This window comes from Tetrahymena thermophila (genome assembly GCF_000189635.1).
Source record: "Tetrahymena thermophila SB210 genomic scaffold scf_8254403, whole genome shotgun sequence".
Classification (NCBI taxonomy): domain Eukaryota; phylum Ciliophora; class Oligohymenophorea; order Hymenostomatida; family Tetrahymenidae; genus Tetrahymena; species Tetrahymena thermophila.
In genome coordinates, this window is record NW_002476186.1 from 50,731 (window position 1) to 71,138 (window position 20,408).

Here is a 20,408-nt window from a genome sequence, read left to right on the forward strand (position 1 = left end):
TGAAAGTAAATGACTAAAAATTAGTGCAAAAATTTTAATTTTAGTTCAAAATATAAATAAATCACAGTATGATTTCGAAATTCTAATATAATACAATGATAAAAAAATGTCTTCATTTAATTATTTAAAAGAAAAATTATTAAATCATAAAAGCACTATCAATTTACTTATATTCTAAATTATAATTATAAAGATTTCTAGAATTTTTAAAGAAAAAATAATAAAATAAAATAGAACAAAAGTTTATATTTCTTTATGCATTGTCATTTATAGCATCTACCAAAATTTGTATTACTTATTTAAAAAAAAGCAAAAAAACATATTTATAAAAGAAATCAAATTTTATTACTTTTTCAAATTTTATTTAAATTTTAATGTTTTATAATCAGTTATTATGGCAATGTTTTAAATATTTGCAAGGATATCTATATACAAATACTTGGTTTAATATAATTTTTTTAGGGAGTTTTTAAAAAATAAATTTTAAATAATAAAATATATCCTTTAAATTTAATTGCTTTGACTTTTGATTTATATTACTATTTGATTCTATTAATAAAATTTTATTTTATAATAGTTCTATTAAAAATAAGTAAAAATAAGGATGGTGTTGCTAGGTTGTGTAGAATATTTGAATGAGTTTACCAGCTTATACATACAATAGAGGGATTTTTATACATTAGTAGTTATGATAAAAAGGAGATATTATAGAAAAAACAAATTGGAAATAAATTAATTATTATTAAAAAACAAAGATTGTTTTAAAATTTATTTTGATTTTAAAAATTTTTGAATAATAAAATATTAAATAAACTAAGCAAAATTATAAATTTTATATTATATAGAAAATAATTTAGCTTTTAAGATATCCATTAATTATTAAATTCAATATTTAGGATATTATAATCATCAATATAAGATAAATTCAAAAGAAATATATAATTAATTTTCAGAATATATTTCTTACTGTTTATCAATTCCTTCTTTATTTCTAAATGGTACCTAAAGCTTCTAAATCGTACAGCTTTGCAACTCCTAAAAAAAGAAGATTTCATACCTTAAAAATTTAATTTTAAATTTGTTTAAAAATATAATTCTTTAAAAATCAAATGTTAACTCATTATTTCAATATCTAATTAAATTGACACATTAAATATGTGATATGTTTAATATTTATAACTTGATTACTATCCTATTTTATGAAAACAAAATCTTTGTTGTTAGATGCTCATTTAAAATTTAATTATAATATATAGATTAATTTCGAATAACATTAATATATTTTTAAATAGATTAACGAAGAAATTTAATTTGCTTTTAAAAAATATTTTATTTTAACAAATTTTTTGTAAATACATTTAATTAAGTGATAAAATGCAAATGCGAATCTATTGCTCTGTTTAAAAAAAATTTTGATTTTATATCCTTGTAAATCTACTTATATTTTTGTAAATAACATATTTTTTGTAGTTTTTTTTTATTTTATTTAAATAATTGCTACAATATTGCGATAACATAATATGTAATAGAGATTCAAAAATTAAAAAAAGGAGATAGATCAGAAGTTTTCTATTAAGCATTTATTTTTTTTAAATTATTAATTTTTAAACTACAATAGTAAATAGTAGAAAAAAGCATAAGGTTAATTAGTCAATTTAATAATTATGATAAAGCTATTACTATGTTTGATTTATTTTATCTTATTGAAGCACATTAACACTTCTTAGATCGACGGCTCTTTTTAACCATGCTAAGATTATTTAGTTTCTGCAATTAATTAAATTATTATAGATAAAAATATAACAGAGAGTTCTATTTTTTAGACATTATAATTTTCAAGTAGGACTTGGAACGATTAAGGAGATGTTGAAGGATGTATAAACTAAGAAAACATGGCTTTTGTTGAGATGACTTACTAATTATCAGATGGAGAACTCTATAGAGGTCTATGCTTGAAAAGCGTTTGTAACCATTAAATATTAGAAGAAAATAAATAGATTCTGCAGGAATTCAGTAATGAATTTAGTTTAGGAATTAACTTTACTTAGATAACATTCAGTGGAAATAAGCCAATTTACCCTACTACTTCTTCAGCTGCATTTATCGTTATGGCTACTGTTTTGTGCATAATTGCTTTCTTTAATTTAGTTAGCATTTTCATAAATACATATAATTAAGTTATTAAAAGGAGACCTAATACTAGCTTAATTAGTTCTACTGTTTCTGAATGCTAGTAGAATTCATCTTCTTAGCAAAGATAGTTTATCGCATCTCAAATTATATCCTAATTTAACTTTATAGGTCATCTTTAGAAAGTATTTATTTTAAAATCTAATAATGAAGATCTCAACATTTTTAATGGAATACGTACATTTTCATTTTTATAGGTTATTTTAGGACATGAGTTTTTTTCTCGCTTAAGTTATATGCAAAATCCATAAGACTTGCAAATAATTGTAAAGGACAACCCAATTTTTTTGTTTATCTCCAGTTGTCTTTTTTCTGTTGATGTCTTCTTTTTACTTGGTGGATTCTTCGTATCTTATGTAGCTGCTGATGCTAAGCTCTTAAATAACTTTAACTTAAAAGATCCTATTAAGGCATTTTCTTGTTATTTTCTTGCTTTAGTAAACCGTATTGTGCGAATTTTACCTACATATTTCGTAGCTTTAATGATTTTTTGGAAATTAGTACCTTACTTCGGCTAGTCTCCTACATGGTAGAGATATATTATTCATGCTGGAGAATGTGATGATATATGGTGGTAAAAGCTATTATTCATTGATAATCTGATTAAACCTAAATCGAAATGCTTTGGTTGGGGTTGGTATCTTTCAAATGATTTATAGATGTACTTATTCTCTATGATTTTAATAATGATCTATGCAACTAATAAAAGAATAGGTAAGTGGTGTATAGCATTAAGTGTTATTATATTTTGCGCTGTTAGTATTTGGTTGTCATTTAAATATAATCTTTTAATTCCCGTTAATGCATAAACCTTTGCTCTAAATATAGGTGACAACTATTATTACAAACCTTGGGCTAGGTGTCCTCCATATTTATTTGGTCTTTTATTTGGAATTTTTTACAAGGAATACCAAATCGACAAACAAAATTAAACTAAATTTTCTTTTTTTTCTCAGATTTCCAATACAATTGGACATACATATTTCAAATTTTTTATCTATTTGATTGGTTTAGGAATTATTTTTACTTTTATTTGGGCTCCTTTACCTCTTTTATAAAACGGATCTGACTATTGGTCTTCAAATATTTAGCATACATGGTAAGGAGTTGTGAGATTGTTTTACACTATTGGTGTGTGTTTAGTGTGCATGCCTGCTATATTTGGTTCTAAAGATCTTATAGTATAAATACTTTCATGCAAATTATTTGCTTTACTGGCTCGTTTTTCTTTTTCAGGATACTTGATTCATTATATCATTATTGCATTTAATCTTTGGAATTCATATGATGCAATGTACTTTTCTTTCTCTGAATTATTTTATCACTTTTTAGGTGTCACTATGATAGTGCTTTTATTTGGCTTGTTATTGCACTTAGCAGTAGAATAACCTGTTGTAGGATTGTCCAATATCATATTTAATGGAAAAAGGAACTCTAATAACCAAAGGACAGACTCTAAATAGTCATTAAATTCAAGAACAATAACTCAACCATTTTTAAAAAATTATTTAGATTCTACTTTAAGCACTGATCAAAATAAGTAGAGCTAAATTGCCTTCTATGAAAAGCAAGAACTTAACTAAAATGTTTAAAATAACAAAAACTAATTTTGAAATTTTTTATTTTTTTATTCATTTTTTGTATGTAATAGGCAAGATTTACATTGAGCAAGTTTATAAATTTTAATTAAATTTAATTTTGATAAAATAAAAAACTAAAATACTATTTATTCTTGAAGTTAATAAAATTAATAATAACAAATAAATTTACCATTTTTAATATTTATAATAAATAAATTAGATGTGATCATATTTTACTTATATAAAATATATTTAAATTTTTTTCTTTTGTAATTAGTTTTTCTAAGAATAAAACATTAGAAAAACATATCAAATTTTTTTTAATTTCAAGAAAAAATTTTTTTTAATTTAGTCATAGAAAAATAATATTTTATAAAAATTAATTTGTAATTAACCCATCCATCATTCTTTTTAAAAACAAAAAAATATGAATAAAAAGGAATGATTATAATTATTGAAATTTGACAAATTTTATATTATTATTAAATTATGAATGAAAATAATTGCGGGAAGGCTATCCTAGCTAACCAACTAACTAAAAAACTAATAAATTAACAAACTCAACTCAGTGAATATCAACTGTGAAAAAAACATGGCTAAGTGTTATATATACCTCAAGAGAGTCACTATATCTAAGAAAGAACCATTTTATATAATAGCGAGTTTTGATGTATAGCTTTAGTTAGTGATTATAGCTTAAGATTTATATTTTCCCACATAATTTGCTTTTACAATTTGGGAATTAAGGTATTTTTTTTTGCTAAAGAAGTTAAATTGATATTTAAAATAAAGGTAAACAGTAGAGTATAGCTATATTAATGAGCCAATAAGGAACAAGAAAGAAATTGAAATTGAAAGAAGTGAAAACCACTCAAATAATAGATGTTTGGTAGGATAATTTTGAAAAGGAATTGTGTGAAATAATCAAGCTTATTGAAGAGTACAAAATAATTGCACTGGTAAATTGGGAAAGAGATGTTTGATCATGAGAATCCTAAATGGATATTCTTATTATTTTTTTTATTTCGATATATTAAAGATTAAGATATTATCTAATTTTAGATTGCGTATTTCATCTATTCTTTGCGATAGAAAATTGGTGTTTGCGAGTATTTATTTCTTATCTAAGTCTGCGTTTTCCTTTTTTCTATATTCTTCTCCTTCTCGCCATTCATATTAATTTCAATTTGAAATATTTTATACAAATTATTTTTGAATTTAGCTTAATCCTGAAGAAAAAAAGGAGAAGAAAAAAATTTGTCTTTGCGCAGACTTTGATTGTATAAATTGTTGGCATCTATATATATGAGTGGTCATACCTTACCAAAAACAACTATATTAAATTAAGTTGGAGAGTATAGGCTTGGTTTATAGTCTGAGTTTCTTTGATATGTGAAAAGGGTAGCACAACACACACACTCATAATGCTAATCACTATTACACAATTATTCCTACTTCCAATTTCTATCAAAATAGATGTTGTCCCCTTCATCCTAATTTTTATTGCTTATATTTATGAAATGGCCCCCATATAAAATACTGAATAATTTTGTGATTTCATTCTTAAAGTAGCTAACTTGCAATTAATTTTACTTTATCTTTATTTTCATAAAAGAATAATGAAGATCGATCGATCGATCAATTAATTGATTGATTGATTAATCTATCAATGAATATTATAATTCTTATTAATACTTTATGATAATTCATTCATTATATTCTAAAAGAATATATAAAAAAAGAATGCAATTAGTTGATTAATATTATTAGTGAGCATAAAAAGCAATAAATGAATGAATGAGTGAATTAATTAATTAATTCATTATCATTAATTTTAAATTAATCATTTAATAACTCACAATTCTGAAAAGTTTTAATCAACTAATTATTTTCAATTAAAATAAAAGAGAGAAGCAACAATTATTTTCATAGATCAATTAACAAATTTTGGCTTGATCTTTTATAGATTTGATTCAATATCGAAATATTTTTGAAATCATGTGAAATTTCCTTTATCTAATTCTATGAATAATTTAATAGGATACAGAGTTCCCAGGAATTTAGCAACTTCCTTATAAAGTTTCACATGAAAAGGTAATAAATAAAAAAATTATAATTAATTGATTACATTTAAATAATTTTTTAAGAAATTTTAATATCAATTTAATGAAAGTAATTTAAAAAGATTTTATTTATATTTAAAAAGGATTTTGAGTTTAAATTAATCAGAGAAAGTGTTAAAAACTCAAAAATTATTTAAATTGGTATAAGTTTGGCTAATGAAGATGGAGAAGTACCTGCAGATAGACCTTTTACTTGGCAATTTAATTTCAATTTTGATGAAGAGTAATTAATATATTTACAATTAATTTTGGTTTAAGTTAAAAACTAATGAACAGAAATGACCAAATTAAATAAGAATCTCTAGATTTACTTAAAAATGCTGGAATTGACTTCAAAGAACTCAAAAAGAGAGGTATTAGTAGAGAATAATTTTCTGATTTAGTATCAGAATCAGGTAAATATATAATCTGCATGGCAATGATTATTGATCGAATATCATTTATTCATAATAAAATATAGATATCATATTAAATGAAGAGTTAACATGGATTGTATTTCACGGTGGTTTTGATTTTGCATATTTATTGTAAATGCTTTATGGATCACCAATACCAGATAGCTCCTCTTCCTTTTATAACCTTTTGAAGTCATTTTTCCCTAATGTGTATGACGTAAAGTACTTAATAAAAGATTTGTAATACATGAAAGACAGTGGACTAAATAAAGTTGCATAAGAATTGAAGGTATTATAGTTAGATATATTGATATTTGTTTCATTGTTCAGTTAAGAAATTTAACTGATTATTAGTTATTGATATAAATATTTCTGTATTAATATATTATTTTAATAATAAGGTAGATAGAATTGGACCTTAGCATTAAGCAGGCAGTGATAGTTTACTGACCCTAGGTGTTTTCTTTAAATTGAGAGATGATGTGTTATAATAGAAGATGAAAAAAAGTATAAATGTAATTTATGGTATTGGTGAGGGTTTTATTGTTAGCAAAACAAAAGACTACTTACAACATTACAAGTTAAAGTATCACTAATAATATTAGGACATGGATTATACTCATTAAAACTTCATGAACTAGTAAATGCCAAATATGACAGACTACTTTGAATAGATGTTTACTAATATGAATCCTTTCTAACAATTTAGTGCTCATAAAATAATTCAAAACTTATCGAATCATTAAAATAATATGTAGATGGGGTACTACTCACCCTTTTTTAATATTATGTAATAATAAGCTGAGCTAAACATGATGCAAGGACATAAAAATATGGATGCTATTTATAAAAAGAAATATAGCTCTGCTAAAATGTGATCTTTAACTAAAATGGTTAAGAGATTACTTACGCCTATAATGATACTCTTAAAGATTTATTTCTTTTTAATTTAGACAAATATTAGTCAGTAGTTTTACTGCTTTTTGATAAATTAATATTTAACTAAAGAAAATAACTAAGAGAATAATTTGGGCAAACTAGATAAAAAATATCTACAAATAATTAAAAAATCAATATAAAATAAAAACATCTTCTAATTGAAGTTTATCAACAACTTTGATAATTTAATAAATATATTTGTCGTGTGAATACAATTAGTTCACATTAAATTGACATATGTGTTTATCTTTGTTTGTTGTTCAATCAGTCATTCCTTCATAATTGATTTGAACATATTCAAAATTGATTTCTTTTTTTTTTCCTATCGATTTTGAAAATACAAAATTTATTATTAATTTTATTATTAAATTTATTAATTTTAATTACTAAATAAAATATGCAGCACTTATAAAAATCTACCAAACTAACTAAAATGTTAAAAATTTTAATTAGAACAATTAAGCCATCTTAAAAAAATAGAAATTAATACACATTACTCAATATATACTTATTTGCTTTTTATTTATAGTTTAACAATTTTGTTTTTATTGATTTATTTGTATTTTATTTGATGGTATCTTTAGATACTTTAATATCAATTTTTAACGCTATATAAAATGTAGAAAATTCTTTTACAAATACAAATAAATATTAATATGGATTTTTGTTAGTTTTGTTAAATAAACGTACTTATTTTCTATTGTAAATTATATTTAGGTATTATGAAAAAACATTCCTCTGTCTTAAAATTTTCATTGTAAAATAATATTTTATTTCAACAAGTAACAAAAATTATTTAAACAAGTAATCTAAAATTAAAAAATGTTATTAAATTTATAGATAAAGAAGAACCACTCAATAAGGTTAAAAGTAACACCAAAAGATTTTTTTATACAAAATTATAAAATAGTTAAATTAGTATCAAAAATATTACAGTTTAAAAACGAGTTAGTCTTTCGCTAGATAGATAAATAAATATCAATCAAATTAACACTCTTACCTCTTAATATATAATGAAAATTTTTTCTTTTTTGAGTTATTGGCTTGGTTGCGAGTATTTACAATTATTGAAAAAAAAAAAAAAAAGGAAAGGAAAGACTATAAAAAATTAAACTTTATAAATAAAAAATAATGTTTGAGTTGAATAGAAAGATAATTATATAACAATGGTTCTTTAAAAATTAAGCAAATGCTTTGTTTCTTGCTTAGAACTTAAATTCAATTAATTGGGTTTAATTGTATTTATACTAAACTGCTCTCTAATTAATTTGATTAGTAAATTTATTTGATAACTAGTTCAAATATTATTCTTAATTTCTTATTATTAAATTAAACAGTGCATTTAGATAAAGAAAATATAGGGGAATGAAACAAAATTTAGCGATAGGACCTTCAGGAAATATTCCTCTGCAATAATAACCAAAAAAGGTAAAAGCAAATTCTAACTTATATGTGAATCAACTAAATAAAAGCATAGATAATACTTAATTACCAACAACATCTAATGTCTTATAGACAATCTTAAGAACTAAATATTAAATAATTTTTTATTCATAAAGATTAATATTTCAAGCAATTAAGGAGTTTCAGAAGCTTTTTAAATGAAAAACTTCCAGCTTCAGGATAGATCTTAGCAAGAACTAGGTTTACCGTACTTTAAAATTAAATTTATTTTTCTTTCCTTCTATATTTTAGTTTCATAAATCCTATTAATAAATATTTTTAGATTTATATTAATGTAAATTAAGATTCCATCACTTTATTAAAAATAAACGTTCTCTAAAATAATAGGCAAGATTCAAAGATAAAAATATAAGATCAATAAAAGTAGCGATTAGAGAATATGTTAAGGAAAAGCTAAGATGAACAACAATCTATTTAATTAAGTAACAATTTTTATTAGTCGAATTTTATACTTAGTGAAACTTTGATAAGAAATAACAAGATCTTCAAATAAGTTAAGCATTTTAACAAGTTAATACAGAATCTTTACTTATACAACAAACGACATTACCAAATAAAATATAATAACATTTACTAAAATATAATAGAATAAAACTGATTAGAATATTAATACAAAAAACTAGAAAAGTAATGTATTGAGCAATTAATTCATAATAATTATATAAATTATAAAAATAAATCTAAATAAATTAACAAGTTACTGAATCAAATGTATCACCGAATTAAAGCTTTTAACATCAAATTCCCTGAATTTTGCGTTTACAAAAAATTTTTTTATTACTTAGTCTTTTAAATATTTTTAAAGAATAAATACCATTTTTTGTATTAAATTTTAAAATTATTTAATATATTAGTTTAGACAGTTAAAACAGAAGAATTTGAAGATGATGAACCATTTTAAATTAACTTATATTCATAAAAGAATTTTAGTTTGGATAGATATTAAGGAGAATCTATCTCAAATACATAAAATTCTATCTAATCAAATAGCATTAATGTTGATAAAAAACTTCATACTTAGAGTTCAACTTAAATTTAAAAGCAAGTAATTATGGAAAAGAACCCTTAAAATAAAAAAGACTTAACTTAAAGTGTATAGATAGATAATAAGCTTGTTTCTAATAATTTAATGAAGTCTTAGTCACCAAAAGAAGGTCTGAGATATTCAAAATCATTTTAAAATAGCTAAGGTGGAAGCAGTAAACATAAGATGGGTAATATTTAAAATGAAATGTATTCAGGTAAATAGGATAGTTTTAGTACATCAATATAGACAGCTTCTTAGACAATAAGCAATCCATCTTCATTAATAGATCATTATAAATTAAAATATTTATAAGAAGTAGAAAAGAGCTTATCAAGTAATAATACAAATTCATAAAATTCATAGGCTAGTGAAGATATTCTTACATAAAAAATGTAATTAATTGAGTTGAAGAAGAAAAAAATATTTTAGCAAGCAAACAATGAAGGTAAAAATTTGAAGATACCTCTTATCTCTCAAAGTTTGGAGTTTAATAATAGATATCCTACACTTAAAAAGAACACAAAAATATAATAGGGTCATAAAAAGCGCATGAGTCTAAGAGAGTAAACAAAAAGAAGAAAGTAGTTCACTGATAAAAAGAACGTTAGATTGAATAAGAGTATGAAAGCCTCTAGATTGAGCACTTCTTTTGACTTATATTGTATTTATGAATCAAAATCAGAAGATTCAAATGATCAATCTCCTTAGGAATCAAGGAATCGTTCTTTCATCTTTAAATCCGAAAAAATTTTAAACTAGCTTGGTCTTCCTTCTGCTCCGTCTTCTCCAACAGCTGAAAAATAAGATGAAATTTTGGATTCATCTGAAAATAATGAAGAAAAGCTTATCAATACAGTACCTAACTCCTCGAGATAGTAGGAAAAAACTGAAAAATTTACCAATTAAACAATTTAAACTTCAAACTTTGCAAAAAAAAATTAAAGCCAAAAAGATGAAACTTTTAAAAGTGGTATGGAAGAGTAAGATAGTAATAACACTTATGATAACAGTACTAAAACACCTGTAAACACCGATCTCAAAAGTCAAATTCAAACAAAAGGCAGTGAATAATTTGCTTTAAAAAATTCTGATTCTAATTCTAAGCTAAAAAAGAATGTAAACAACTAAAGTAAGACTCTATAAGAAAATCAGAAGTCTAAAATTAATAAAAATATTCCAATAACTAAAAAGAGCTTAGAACTAACCTCAAGTTAGAATAAATTAACTAGCCCAAATACTAATTAGAATTAAATGACTCAAAGTGTTGTTACAACTGTATAAAATCGTTAAAGTAGTAGCTAGACAGAGAGGAAAGAAAATCTTAGAAGCTCTTAGCTGTCCATTAAGTAAGAATAAAATAACAAATCTAATTCTGACTTAATGAAAGATAAGGGGAATACAATGACAAATTCTATTAGCTTAGTGAAGAAAGAATAGCTAATAGTGTATGATTTAAAAAGCCATAAAGTTAATAATCCAGAAAAACAAATCAATTAATAAATTAAGTAAAAAGAAAAGGTAGAGAATGGGGATATTAGCTCTAATGAATCTTCTTAGAAGCCAAAATATGAGCAAGATTAAATAAATGAAAACGATAAAAGCAATAAAATTAATATAACCTGCTAAGGAGCAATAGAAGAAGAAGAAAATATAGATGGCTCACCAAAAGGCCTTAATATCATTAATTTATATAGAAAAAGTAATAGCTAGTAAGATGTTCCAAGTCTATTAGAAAATTAATCTGTTGAAAATCAGTAAAATTTGTAAATGACAAATAACTAAAACAGCAGCAACCAAAATTAATATCCATTTAAAAAAAGAAATTCAAGTTTAACTAGTTTCAATAGTCCTCAAAATGCAAATTAACAAAATTTTAACATTAAATTTGATAACTCTTCTAATCTTAGAAACTCGATGCCAAAAATTCCACAAGTTTTGCCTTTAACAGTTTCATAATTTTCATCTGCAAATAAGACTAAAGATATCCGCTTTATGACTGAAGAAGCGACTCCATAGCAAAATTAAAGTAATGGAAATCAATAAAACTCAAACTAGGATGATAACCTTTAAGTACGTATTTCTTAATCAACGTAAGAAACTTATTTAATTTTAAATATAAAATAAAATGAATTTATTAAAAAATTATTGTTAATTAAAAAAGCAATCTGAATAAAGAGTAATAAACTCTAAAAAATGAAGCCAAAGAATTCCCCTAAATGAGAGATTCTTAGTCTTTTAAATATTAATCTGATAGGATTTAAGTAATACAATTTGATAAGAAATAATCTAGATAAAATAACTAGGATGGTTCTAAAAACTCTTCATTAAAAGGAAGGAGAAATTCGCTTAATCAAATTTCAGGTTAAAAACTTGCTATTTAGTCCACATAGAATAGCCCATAGTAGGGATTTAATAATAATTATCCTTTAAATACTTTAATTAACTAATCTAATGTCTCTTAAATATTAAAAAAAAGTGAAAGCCAAGCTGCTTTCTAAAATAGTACTTATAGAGATTAATTTAAACAAAAGTTAGAGCTAAAATCAATTAATTAAAATTAAGGATATAATTTATCAATTTATATACAAAATAACTTAAAGTAGTTTGCAAATTAAAACAGTTAATCGCCAAAAGGAAACAGAAAAGGTTTAGAAAACTTAGAATCTGTAGGAGAATCCTAATGTAATAGTCCTAAAGATGCTAAATCTGAAAAGTTACGTTCAAATATAAGCTATTCTTCCATAAATAAAAGTAAAGCACACTCAGATTTAAATTCTCCAGAAATAAAAGGCTAGAATTAGAAGCTATTAGAATCTAAAAAACTAAAAGTTGTTAAAGTTCAACCAAAGACTAGCCAACAGAGTCCTGCCTTTAAGCCATAAAAAGTTGTTACTTAGCAGTGTAATTCAGAATTAGAGGTGTTAGATTTAAAGGCAAATATAAATGATATGTACTATAAAAAATCTATTAAGCCTTCTCCATAAAGAAACCAAAATCTTTGGTCTCCAGAAAGTTAGGGAAAATAAATATCATAACTTGACACTTAAGTTAGCCACTTATAATCCACTAAAACTAACCCAGACACAGACAATAGTAATATAATAGATAACTCAAAATAAAAAAAGAATGTACTAGTAAGTGAGTTCTATAAGGATTTAAGCACACCTTTATTTGTTTAATTGGGCAGCAGTCATGTTCATGTAAATTACATATTTATTTTAAAATTAGTTATCAATAAATAAATACAAAATAAAATAGGTAAATCTTCCCTAAACCCTCACATAGTCAGCAAAAAACGAGAGATATAAGTAAACAAGCTATAAATTTTTAGATTTTGATTACTTATTTAAATTAATTAATTATTCTAAAAGGAATATTAAAGATGAGATAGAAAGAATATCATCAACAAATACCTCTAACTTGAGGAGAGAGTAAATGCAGCTTTAAAATAATTAAATTATGAGTCCTTTTTGGGGATAGATTGACCTCAAAAAGCAGTAAGTTAAATTGATTCAATTATCTCTTAATATAATTTTATTGAAAAATTAATTAGAAGCGAAAAAAAGGAACTAGTAATAAAACCTTTAATTCAAGAATTATCTCAATAAAAACAGTTATAAAAAAAGGTAATATTTATTTTTTTATATAATTAATTTTTCAATATGATTGATTGTAAAATATAAATAATTTTAATTATTTCTTAATAAATTAGAATAAATTTAATGTTGAAAGTAAAGTCAAAAGTTATATTTAGGCAGGTTAATTGAATTAGGCTCCTAATTCTAAGTAAAAAGAGTAAACTAACTTCCATTTAGCAAAAGGAGCTGGAATTATTAGCTCATCATAACAGTCTAATTAATAAAATAGCAAATCGCTTCATTAAGAGTCATTAGACTTAGGAAAATAAAATAAAGAATCTCAGAGCATGTTCACTACATATGAAACATTTGGATAAGTTAATAATAATGGAAAGTATACGGATAACAATTAAACAAATGGAAATATTGACTAGACAGAAAAAAAAATTGAGTATTAAAGTAATTCTAAATATAATACAAAGAATGAAGTGAAATAAAATAATATAAGCGTTTCTGGTGAAAATTAAAGCAAAAATATAAAATCTAACTAATAAAATTTAGGAGATCAACATTCTCAACTAACTCCTGTTGAATATTTAACTTAAATTTAGTAACAAATGTAAATGTAAAGGTAACTAGCAAACGAGTAATTATAAAAAGCTTAACAAAGCATAAATTTAATTTAGCAAAGTATCGAAATTAAGAACGCTATTGGCAGTAACTATAATACACTTATTATAAATGGTAAATAAAATAATTTTCAATCCTAAAAGTGAAAAAATATGCTTATGAGACCCTTAAAGCCTATTATCTATTCAAGCAGTTTGTGAGTCATTTTAGAAAAAATTGAATTCTATAAAAACATTTAATTTAAAATATCGGCAAAAAATAAAAGTTTTGATTCAATAAAATATAATCAGCTATAAATCGTTTCAATGTAAAATGGAAATAATATTAATAAATTTTAAAAAATGCTAAGAATAAAATTAAAATAACTTATTATATGTATGTATCTAACTAATCATTATTAACAAATCAAATTTTAAAGTATTTTATATTCATAAACAACTAATTTTTCCCTTAAAATTTCATTTACTTTATTTTTATTGTTTAAAAAATATTTTTTTTGATGATTTCAATATTGGAATTAAAAAATTAATTTTTTAAAATTAAAAATTAATAAATAAATAAATAAAATAATGTTTTATAAAATTAATTTATTTAATACTAAATGCAGAGATAATTTATGCTTTAATTTAAAAATTTAAAAAAATCAACTCAAATACTTTTTTTTATTTATATAAGAAGCAACTTCCTTAAAATCTTTATCAGTAATTTTGTTATCTTTATCTATATCTAAGCACTCTTTTAAAATTTCTTTGTCTTTTTTATCTAATTCCCCATAACCTAATTGAGACATTGTAGCAGACACTTTTTCTAAATCTATTTCACCATTAGGATTTATAAATTAGTTTAAGGCTTCTTAAACAGGGTCAAAATCTTCCAGCATTTCATTATCTTTTAATAATTCGAACATATCCTTAGCTGTAATATCTTATCTCCCTTAAAACAAAGTATTTAAGTCATTAACAGGATAGCTTGGATTTAATACACTAATTCTATGTTTCAAATCAGAAAGTTTTAATTTAGAATTACTATCTTCTTAATATTGATTAGGTTAATAATCTTAAGGGTTTTGCTAAAATTTTTTGGCATTTTCTATATTTTAGAATAATTGATTTATCTGATTATATTAAACACTAATTTGTCCATCTTTTTCAGCCTTTTAAAAGAATTAGAAATCTAATTTGATAAAATTTTCATATTTATGAAATCTAATTTCTACTTTAAATAAATTATACCTAAGATTCCTGTAGGAGCAAGATCTTTTAAATTCTTGAACGTCATTTAATATTATTCCTAGCTAGCTCTTTTTACCACTTTTTGGTAAGGTTTATTCTAATTCATTTATGCTTTTTTTAGTAAATTTTACAAATATTTATTTTTTTTTTTTGAAAAATTAACTTAATATTTTTTAATCTAAAAAACTGACTCATACATTCAAAAAAATTTAATATAATTAAAAATGTATTTTTTTTTTGCAATTTACTATTTTCAATTCAACAATTTATGTTAAGATTATTTTTTATTAAGAAAACTATTTATGCTATTGTGTTTACCATTCGTTCATTAACTATATATGATGCTAATAATATTTTATTAAACTGTAATCCTTTTTAATACAGCTTAAAAAATTTAAATATTAACTAACCAAAAAAATTAATTATTCTTAAATATGTTTAAATTTATTACTTCAATTTAGAATGTTATAGCTTACATTAAATATAAAAATTATTATTTTTATTAACTCTTGTTTTTTGTGGTTACAATTTGTATAAAGAATAAAGTAAAATAAGATATTTTTATTGCTCAATTGCTGATCAAAAAAAAATTTAGGAGATAGAATTATATCAATCATGAGTAAATTATTTTAAGCTTATTAATTATGATACACTTTTATTTTAGATTTTTTTTGTTAAGATATAAATTTGAAATTTTCAAACAATCAAAAAATTATTCAAAAATGTATGTAACTCTAAATAAATTTATTAATTAATTAGTTAAATATAAGTTTTATAACCTTTTATTACTTCTATTTACACTTTAAGATTGGAAAAATTTATCAAAAATATACTGAGTGACTTATTGCTATTTGAAACTTTCAAATTAATCTTTGCTGGTTGTTTCTGTAATTCTAAGGAGATAGAGAATTTTTATGTGCAGGTTTGATTGAATTACTATGGATTCTTTTATAATTACCAATTGTTTCCATATCTAATTAAATATTATATTTATCTTATGCTAAAGGAGTTTGCTAATAAGAGACCTTATTGTGGTAGTAATTTTATTTGTGACTATTTATGTATAAGTTATTTTAATTTAAATGCATTTAACTTGGATCTAATATTTTTTATTCATTTTCATTATAAAGTAACTTCTTTTTAACATCGTTTTCTTAAAATATGTGCCCATTCCTATTTAAAATATTTTCCCTGTTATTATTTTGTGAATATATTGGACTGTATTTTCTCTAAACCGAAATACTTCTATCTTATTTAGTATTTTTAACAGGGTTAATTATTGGTAGAATTATTAACTTTTCAGGAGTTTCACCAGAATATTTAATTTGTTTTTTTATTCTAATTTAAATATTAAATTTTTTATATGAAAAATAGAAAATAAATTAATATTTTACAATATATTTTCAGTGTTTTCATTATTATCTATTTATTGTCTTGAGGAGCTTTCTAACATTTTCTCTTTTTTATATTCTTTTATTATTCAAAAAAAATGAAAAAGAGATAAAGTTAAAATAATTAATTAATTTACTATATTCTAAATTCATGTATTAGTCAGGGACTGTAACTGTTGTACTGTTTTTTTCGAAAATTGATTTACTCTTTTTTCTTCCTTCATTATATGCTACAGGAGATTTATCTAATTCATATAGCGTGGGTATTCTGTGCTAATTCACTTAGCCATTTTATATTACTTACAAATGTGTGCTTTATCTATTTTGATTAATTTCTCTACTTTTACTTTTTTCATAATTTAATTTAGAATTTTATTTCATGTTTTTTGTAGTTTTAGAAGTAGTTTATAATTAGGAGACATATTAGATATCATTTAAATTTTCTTTATCTGGTATAATATTTCTATCTTTATAACTTTGTATTTTATTTTATTATGCTATAGAGTCCAACTATCCATTTATAAAATCCTCTTCATTTTTTTGAACTCCATCAGGTGCTACGTGATAAGAATTTTTGTGAGAGCGTGAATAACTTACTGAGACTTACTTTTCATTATCTCTTTAAATTTATTCTCCTTTAGCATGGCTAATTTCTTTACTATCGTTTTATTATATAGAGGCTCTTTAGCCTTTCGTGCTTTTGGCTATATCTTTCTCTAGAGCAATCAAACTTTCCCTTAAAACAGATGAAATGCTTTGGTTTTTGATAATATTTTTTTATGGATATTATTAATTGTTTATAGATTAATTTAGTAATAAACTGTTATTATATGAATTAATGATATTCTAATTCGTTTAAGCATTTTAATTATTTATAGATGGTGATTGTTATTGTTGAATTTATTTAACTATGCTGATTGGTTGTTTTAATATTTTGTAAAGCTATTTTTATTTATTTATTGAAGAATAATTTTTTGGTTGAACTTATGATGATAGACTACTTGATTATCTAGCATGAATAGATTTTCTTCGGCTCTCATTTGTTGAAATACTCTATTTTTATATCTTTCTTTCACCATCTGCAAGAGAAACACTCTTAGAATTGTCTATAATAAGTGCTTTGGACTAATATTCACTAAATAAATCTTCATTATGTTAATTTCCTTGAATAATATTTTGTTGATTTAAACCATTAATATTCTATTGAGAAGCATTTGTTTTTTTTTTTGATTAAGACGAGGCTAATAGCTAGTCATTCAATTCTATGTTGCTTATTTTATCAATTTATTAGATATAATTTACATGCTAGTTAATATTTATATAATCTTTTTTATTTTATTGAATTCCCTCTTATAATTCTATTTTATCTTATTGTTATAAACAATAGCTATTTTTTTTATTTATCTTTTGTTATCTATGAGAATTAATATTAGTATTTTCAATACCTATCATTGAAAGTATACTAGCTTCGTTTTATATTTATCTTTAAGAGTGATGTCTTTAGCTTGAAGGTGGTTAATGAGTAGAATTTTCTGTGAGCATTTTATGAGATGATTCTTCTATCATGCTCTTGTTAGTGCATTAGAGAATGGATTCACTTTAATCAAAAGTTGTTATCAAGCGGGTGTTGCTTGAAATTCTTTTTCTTATTTTTACAGGGTGATAATTAGGTTTTGGAAATTCTATTTTAGCATATTTATTTTTAAAAGCCTAAGGAAATTTTATTGTATTTATAAGGATAGATCTTTCTTGTTCATCTGGTTCTTCAAGATGTTTATCATTCATATGTTTTTATACTACTTCATCTTCTAATATTTTTTCTTTTTTTATAATGATAAAATTATTTTTAGGTATTTTATTAATATCAAAAACTTACTGCAGCTAGGACGTAAATGAGGAGACACTTAAAGCATTTATCTAATTATTTAGCTCAACTACTGAGAATAAAAAGAAGGTATTTTTTGGTACTATCCTAGAAAGAAAAAAATTAAATTTTTCAAATAATCTAAAAACAATCATACCTTTCACTACTTTTTTAAACAAAGAAGGCATATTTTCTGCTCTAAATGGGGGTTTTAATGCACAAATTTCATATATCACGCAACCAACAGACCATATATCTGCCTTGCTATCATATGGTAAATCCCTCCAAACTTCAGGACTATATTTATAATCAATCAAATTAGTTTACTCTTAATTATTTTTACTCATTTAATATTACCTTGCATAATAAGGCGTACCCGTCTAAGTGTACAAAAGACCTTATTTACATATTTTAGAAACATTAAAATCACCTAACTTAATAGAACCGTCTTTATTCATAAACACATTTGCACTCTTAAAGATATTACAACAAAATTAAATTAAAAAATAATTGTCTTCTTTTAATTTGATTTGAATGGTTATTAGTAGTTTAAAAGTAAAAAAATAATCAACTTTCAAGTCTCGATGATAAATGCTCAATTAATGGAGGCTCTGTAATCCCTTTACAACCTGAATTTATTTAAGTTCATAAATTCAATATAAAATAGAAAAATATTTTGCTTTAAAAAATAAATAATACAATCAATTTTCATTTAGAATTTAACATTTATAATTACTTATATTAATACATTCCAAATCTCTTCCTCTTAAAAGTAAGTACCGTTCTTAATGTGCTTGTTAATATGAGATAGTAAATCCCCGTTATCTACATACTCCATGATAATACTATTTAATACCAAATATTATTAATACTAATATTGGAAAAAATTATTTTAAAATTTGAATAAATTCTGATTTGAGTAAACATTTTTAAAATTATATTATCATTTTTCTTGTGAATATTTAATTTATATTTGCTAATTCAATGATAATTGTTATCTTGTTGTAATGGATTTTTTGCTATTACCATAAACAATTTAAGTGTGTGTCTATAAAGCATTGTTTGAAATTCACTATATTTGGATGACGGATAGAAGCAATAATCCTGACTTCATTTAATGCATTTTGTTTTTCTTATTCAGTTAATGTACCTAGCATTACTCTCTTTAGCGCATATATTTTACCATCTGACTACCGCTTAACTTTATAAACAGAACTGTATGCTCCTTCTCCTAATAATTAACAGTAATGTAATTAGTTTTTCTTTATATCTAATGAGAGCTGGTATAAAATATGCAAATTCAAATCCAATTTTACCTAATTTATCTAAAATTTCAAAATCTCTTAATTCCTATCCCATTAATCAATCAATCAAATTTTATTGGCAGTAAACTTTTAAAGTATTTGATTGATTTAATGTGATTGTTATTATATTTTGTTTTCTTATTATTAGTTACTTCAATAGATTTCTTATCTTCACAAATTCATTTGCTATTTTTTTAACAACTACTTATCTTATTATTTTTCATACTATACTAACTATAAATTTTAAGCCCTGATTTTTATTTTTATCATAAATTTTTTAGTGCCATCTAGAATTTTTTTGGTATTAATTGATTCAAAGCAGTCCCTTAAGTAAAGGATTAGTCAATGTCACAATAAATAAAATAAATAACTTTTGATTTCCCACTATTTATATTCTGCATCCCAATTAAAAGATTTAGTTTACCATTAATAATTATTCTTTAACTATTTTGTATAATTATAAATTGTATTCATTTTAAAACCTTAAAAATATTGATAACTGACTTAAAAATATTATTTTTTTAGGAATTATAAGTAATTTTTCATTTTCGATCATCAATAATAATTATAAAATTAAATTAATATATACAATAAGAGACCATTAGCTGTTTTATTAAATTTTATCTCATAAAGATTTTGAAAAAATATAGAATCTTTTCATTTAAAAAAAAATATCCTCAAGTCATTTTCT

At 22.8% G+C, this 20,408-nt stretch overlaps 5 protein-coding genes across 5 annotated transcripts; 3 read left to right on the forward strand and 2 right to left on the reverse strand. All coding sequences in view use genetic code 6, as the record gives it.

The window, feature by feature from the left end:
* Window positions 1–1,664: 1,664 nt before the first annotated feature.
* TTHERM_00473120 (acyltransferase family protein) lies at window positions 1,665–3,803 on the forward strand (the record flags this gene model as incomplete). Its single annotated transcript, XM_001023895.1, has 1 exon — window positions 1,665–3,803. One exon carries the CDS (start codon window positions 1,665–1,667, stop codon window positions 3,801–3,803), a length of 2,139 nt encoding a protein of 712 aa, XP_001023895.1.
* A 785-nt stretch (window positions 3,804–4,588) lies between these two features.
* Window positions 4,589–7,166, forward strand: TTHERM_00473150 (CAF1 family ribonuclease; the record flags this gene model as incomplete). The annotated part of the gene is made up of 6 exons (XM_001023898.3): window positions 4,589–4,729; window positions 5,811–5,864; window positions 5,977–6,116; window positions 6,170–6,288; window positions 6,354–6,577; window positions 6,690–7,166. The coding sequence occupies 6 exons, from the start codon at window positions 4,589–4,591 to the stop codon at window positions 7,164–7,166; spliced, it is 1,155 nt and encodes a 384-aa protein (XP_001023898.2).
* Window positions 7,167–8,592: 1,426 nt separating this feature from the next.
* Window positions 8,593–14,072, forward strand: TTHERM_00473160 (hypothetical protein; the record flags this gene model as incomplete). Its single annotated transcript, XM_001023899.2, has 9 exons — window positions 8,593–8,655; window positions 8,787–8,878; window positions 9,019–9,113; window positions 9,546–11,808; window positions 11,880–12,918; window positions 12,977–13,026; window positions 13,090–13,215; window positions 13,272–13,344; window positions 13,431–14,072. 9 exons carry the CDS (start codon window positions 8,593–8,595, stop codon window positions 14,070–14,072), a joined length of 4,443 nt encoding a protein of 1,480 aa, XP_001023899.2.
* A 497-nt stretch (window positions 14,073–14,569) lies between these two features.
* TTHERM_00473170 (hypothetical protein) lies at window positions 14,570–15,357 on the reverse strand (the record flags this gene model as incomplete). Its single annotated transcript, XM_001023900.2, has 2 exons — window positions 14,570–15,099; window positions 15,159–15,357. 2 exons carry the CDS (start codon window positions 15,355–15,357, stop codon window positions 14,570–14,572), a joined length of 729 nt encoding a protein of 242 aa, XP_001023900.2.
* Window positions 15,358–16,018: 661 nt separating this feature from the next.
* TTHERM_00473180 (Serine/Threonine kinase domain protein) lies at window positions 16,019–19,772 on the reverse strand (the record flags this gene model as incomplete). Its single annotated transcript, XM_001023901.2, has 10 exons — window positions 16,019–16,496; window positions 16,553–16,628; window positions 16,687–18,369; window positions 18,426–18,521; window positions 18,571–18,710; window positions 18,771–18,886; window positions 18,986–19,042; window positions 19,150–19,258; window positions 19,440–19,644; window positions 19,730–19,772. The coding sequence occupies 10 exons, from the start codon at window positions 19,770–19,772 to the stop codon at window positions 16,019–16,021; spliced, it is 3,003 nt and encodes a 1,000-aa protein (XP_001023901.2).
* Between the last annotated feature and the right edge of the window lie 636 nt (window positions 19,773–20,408).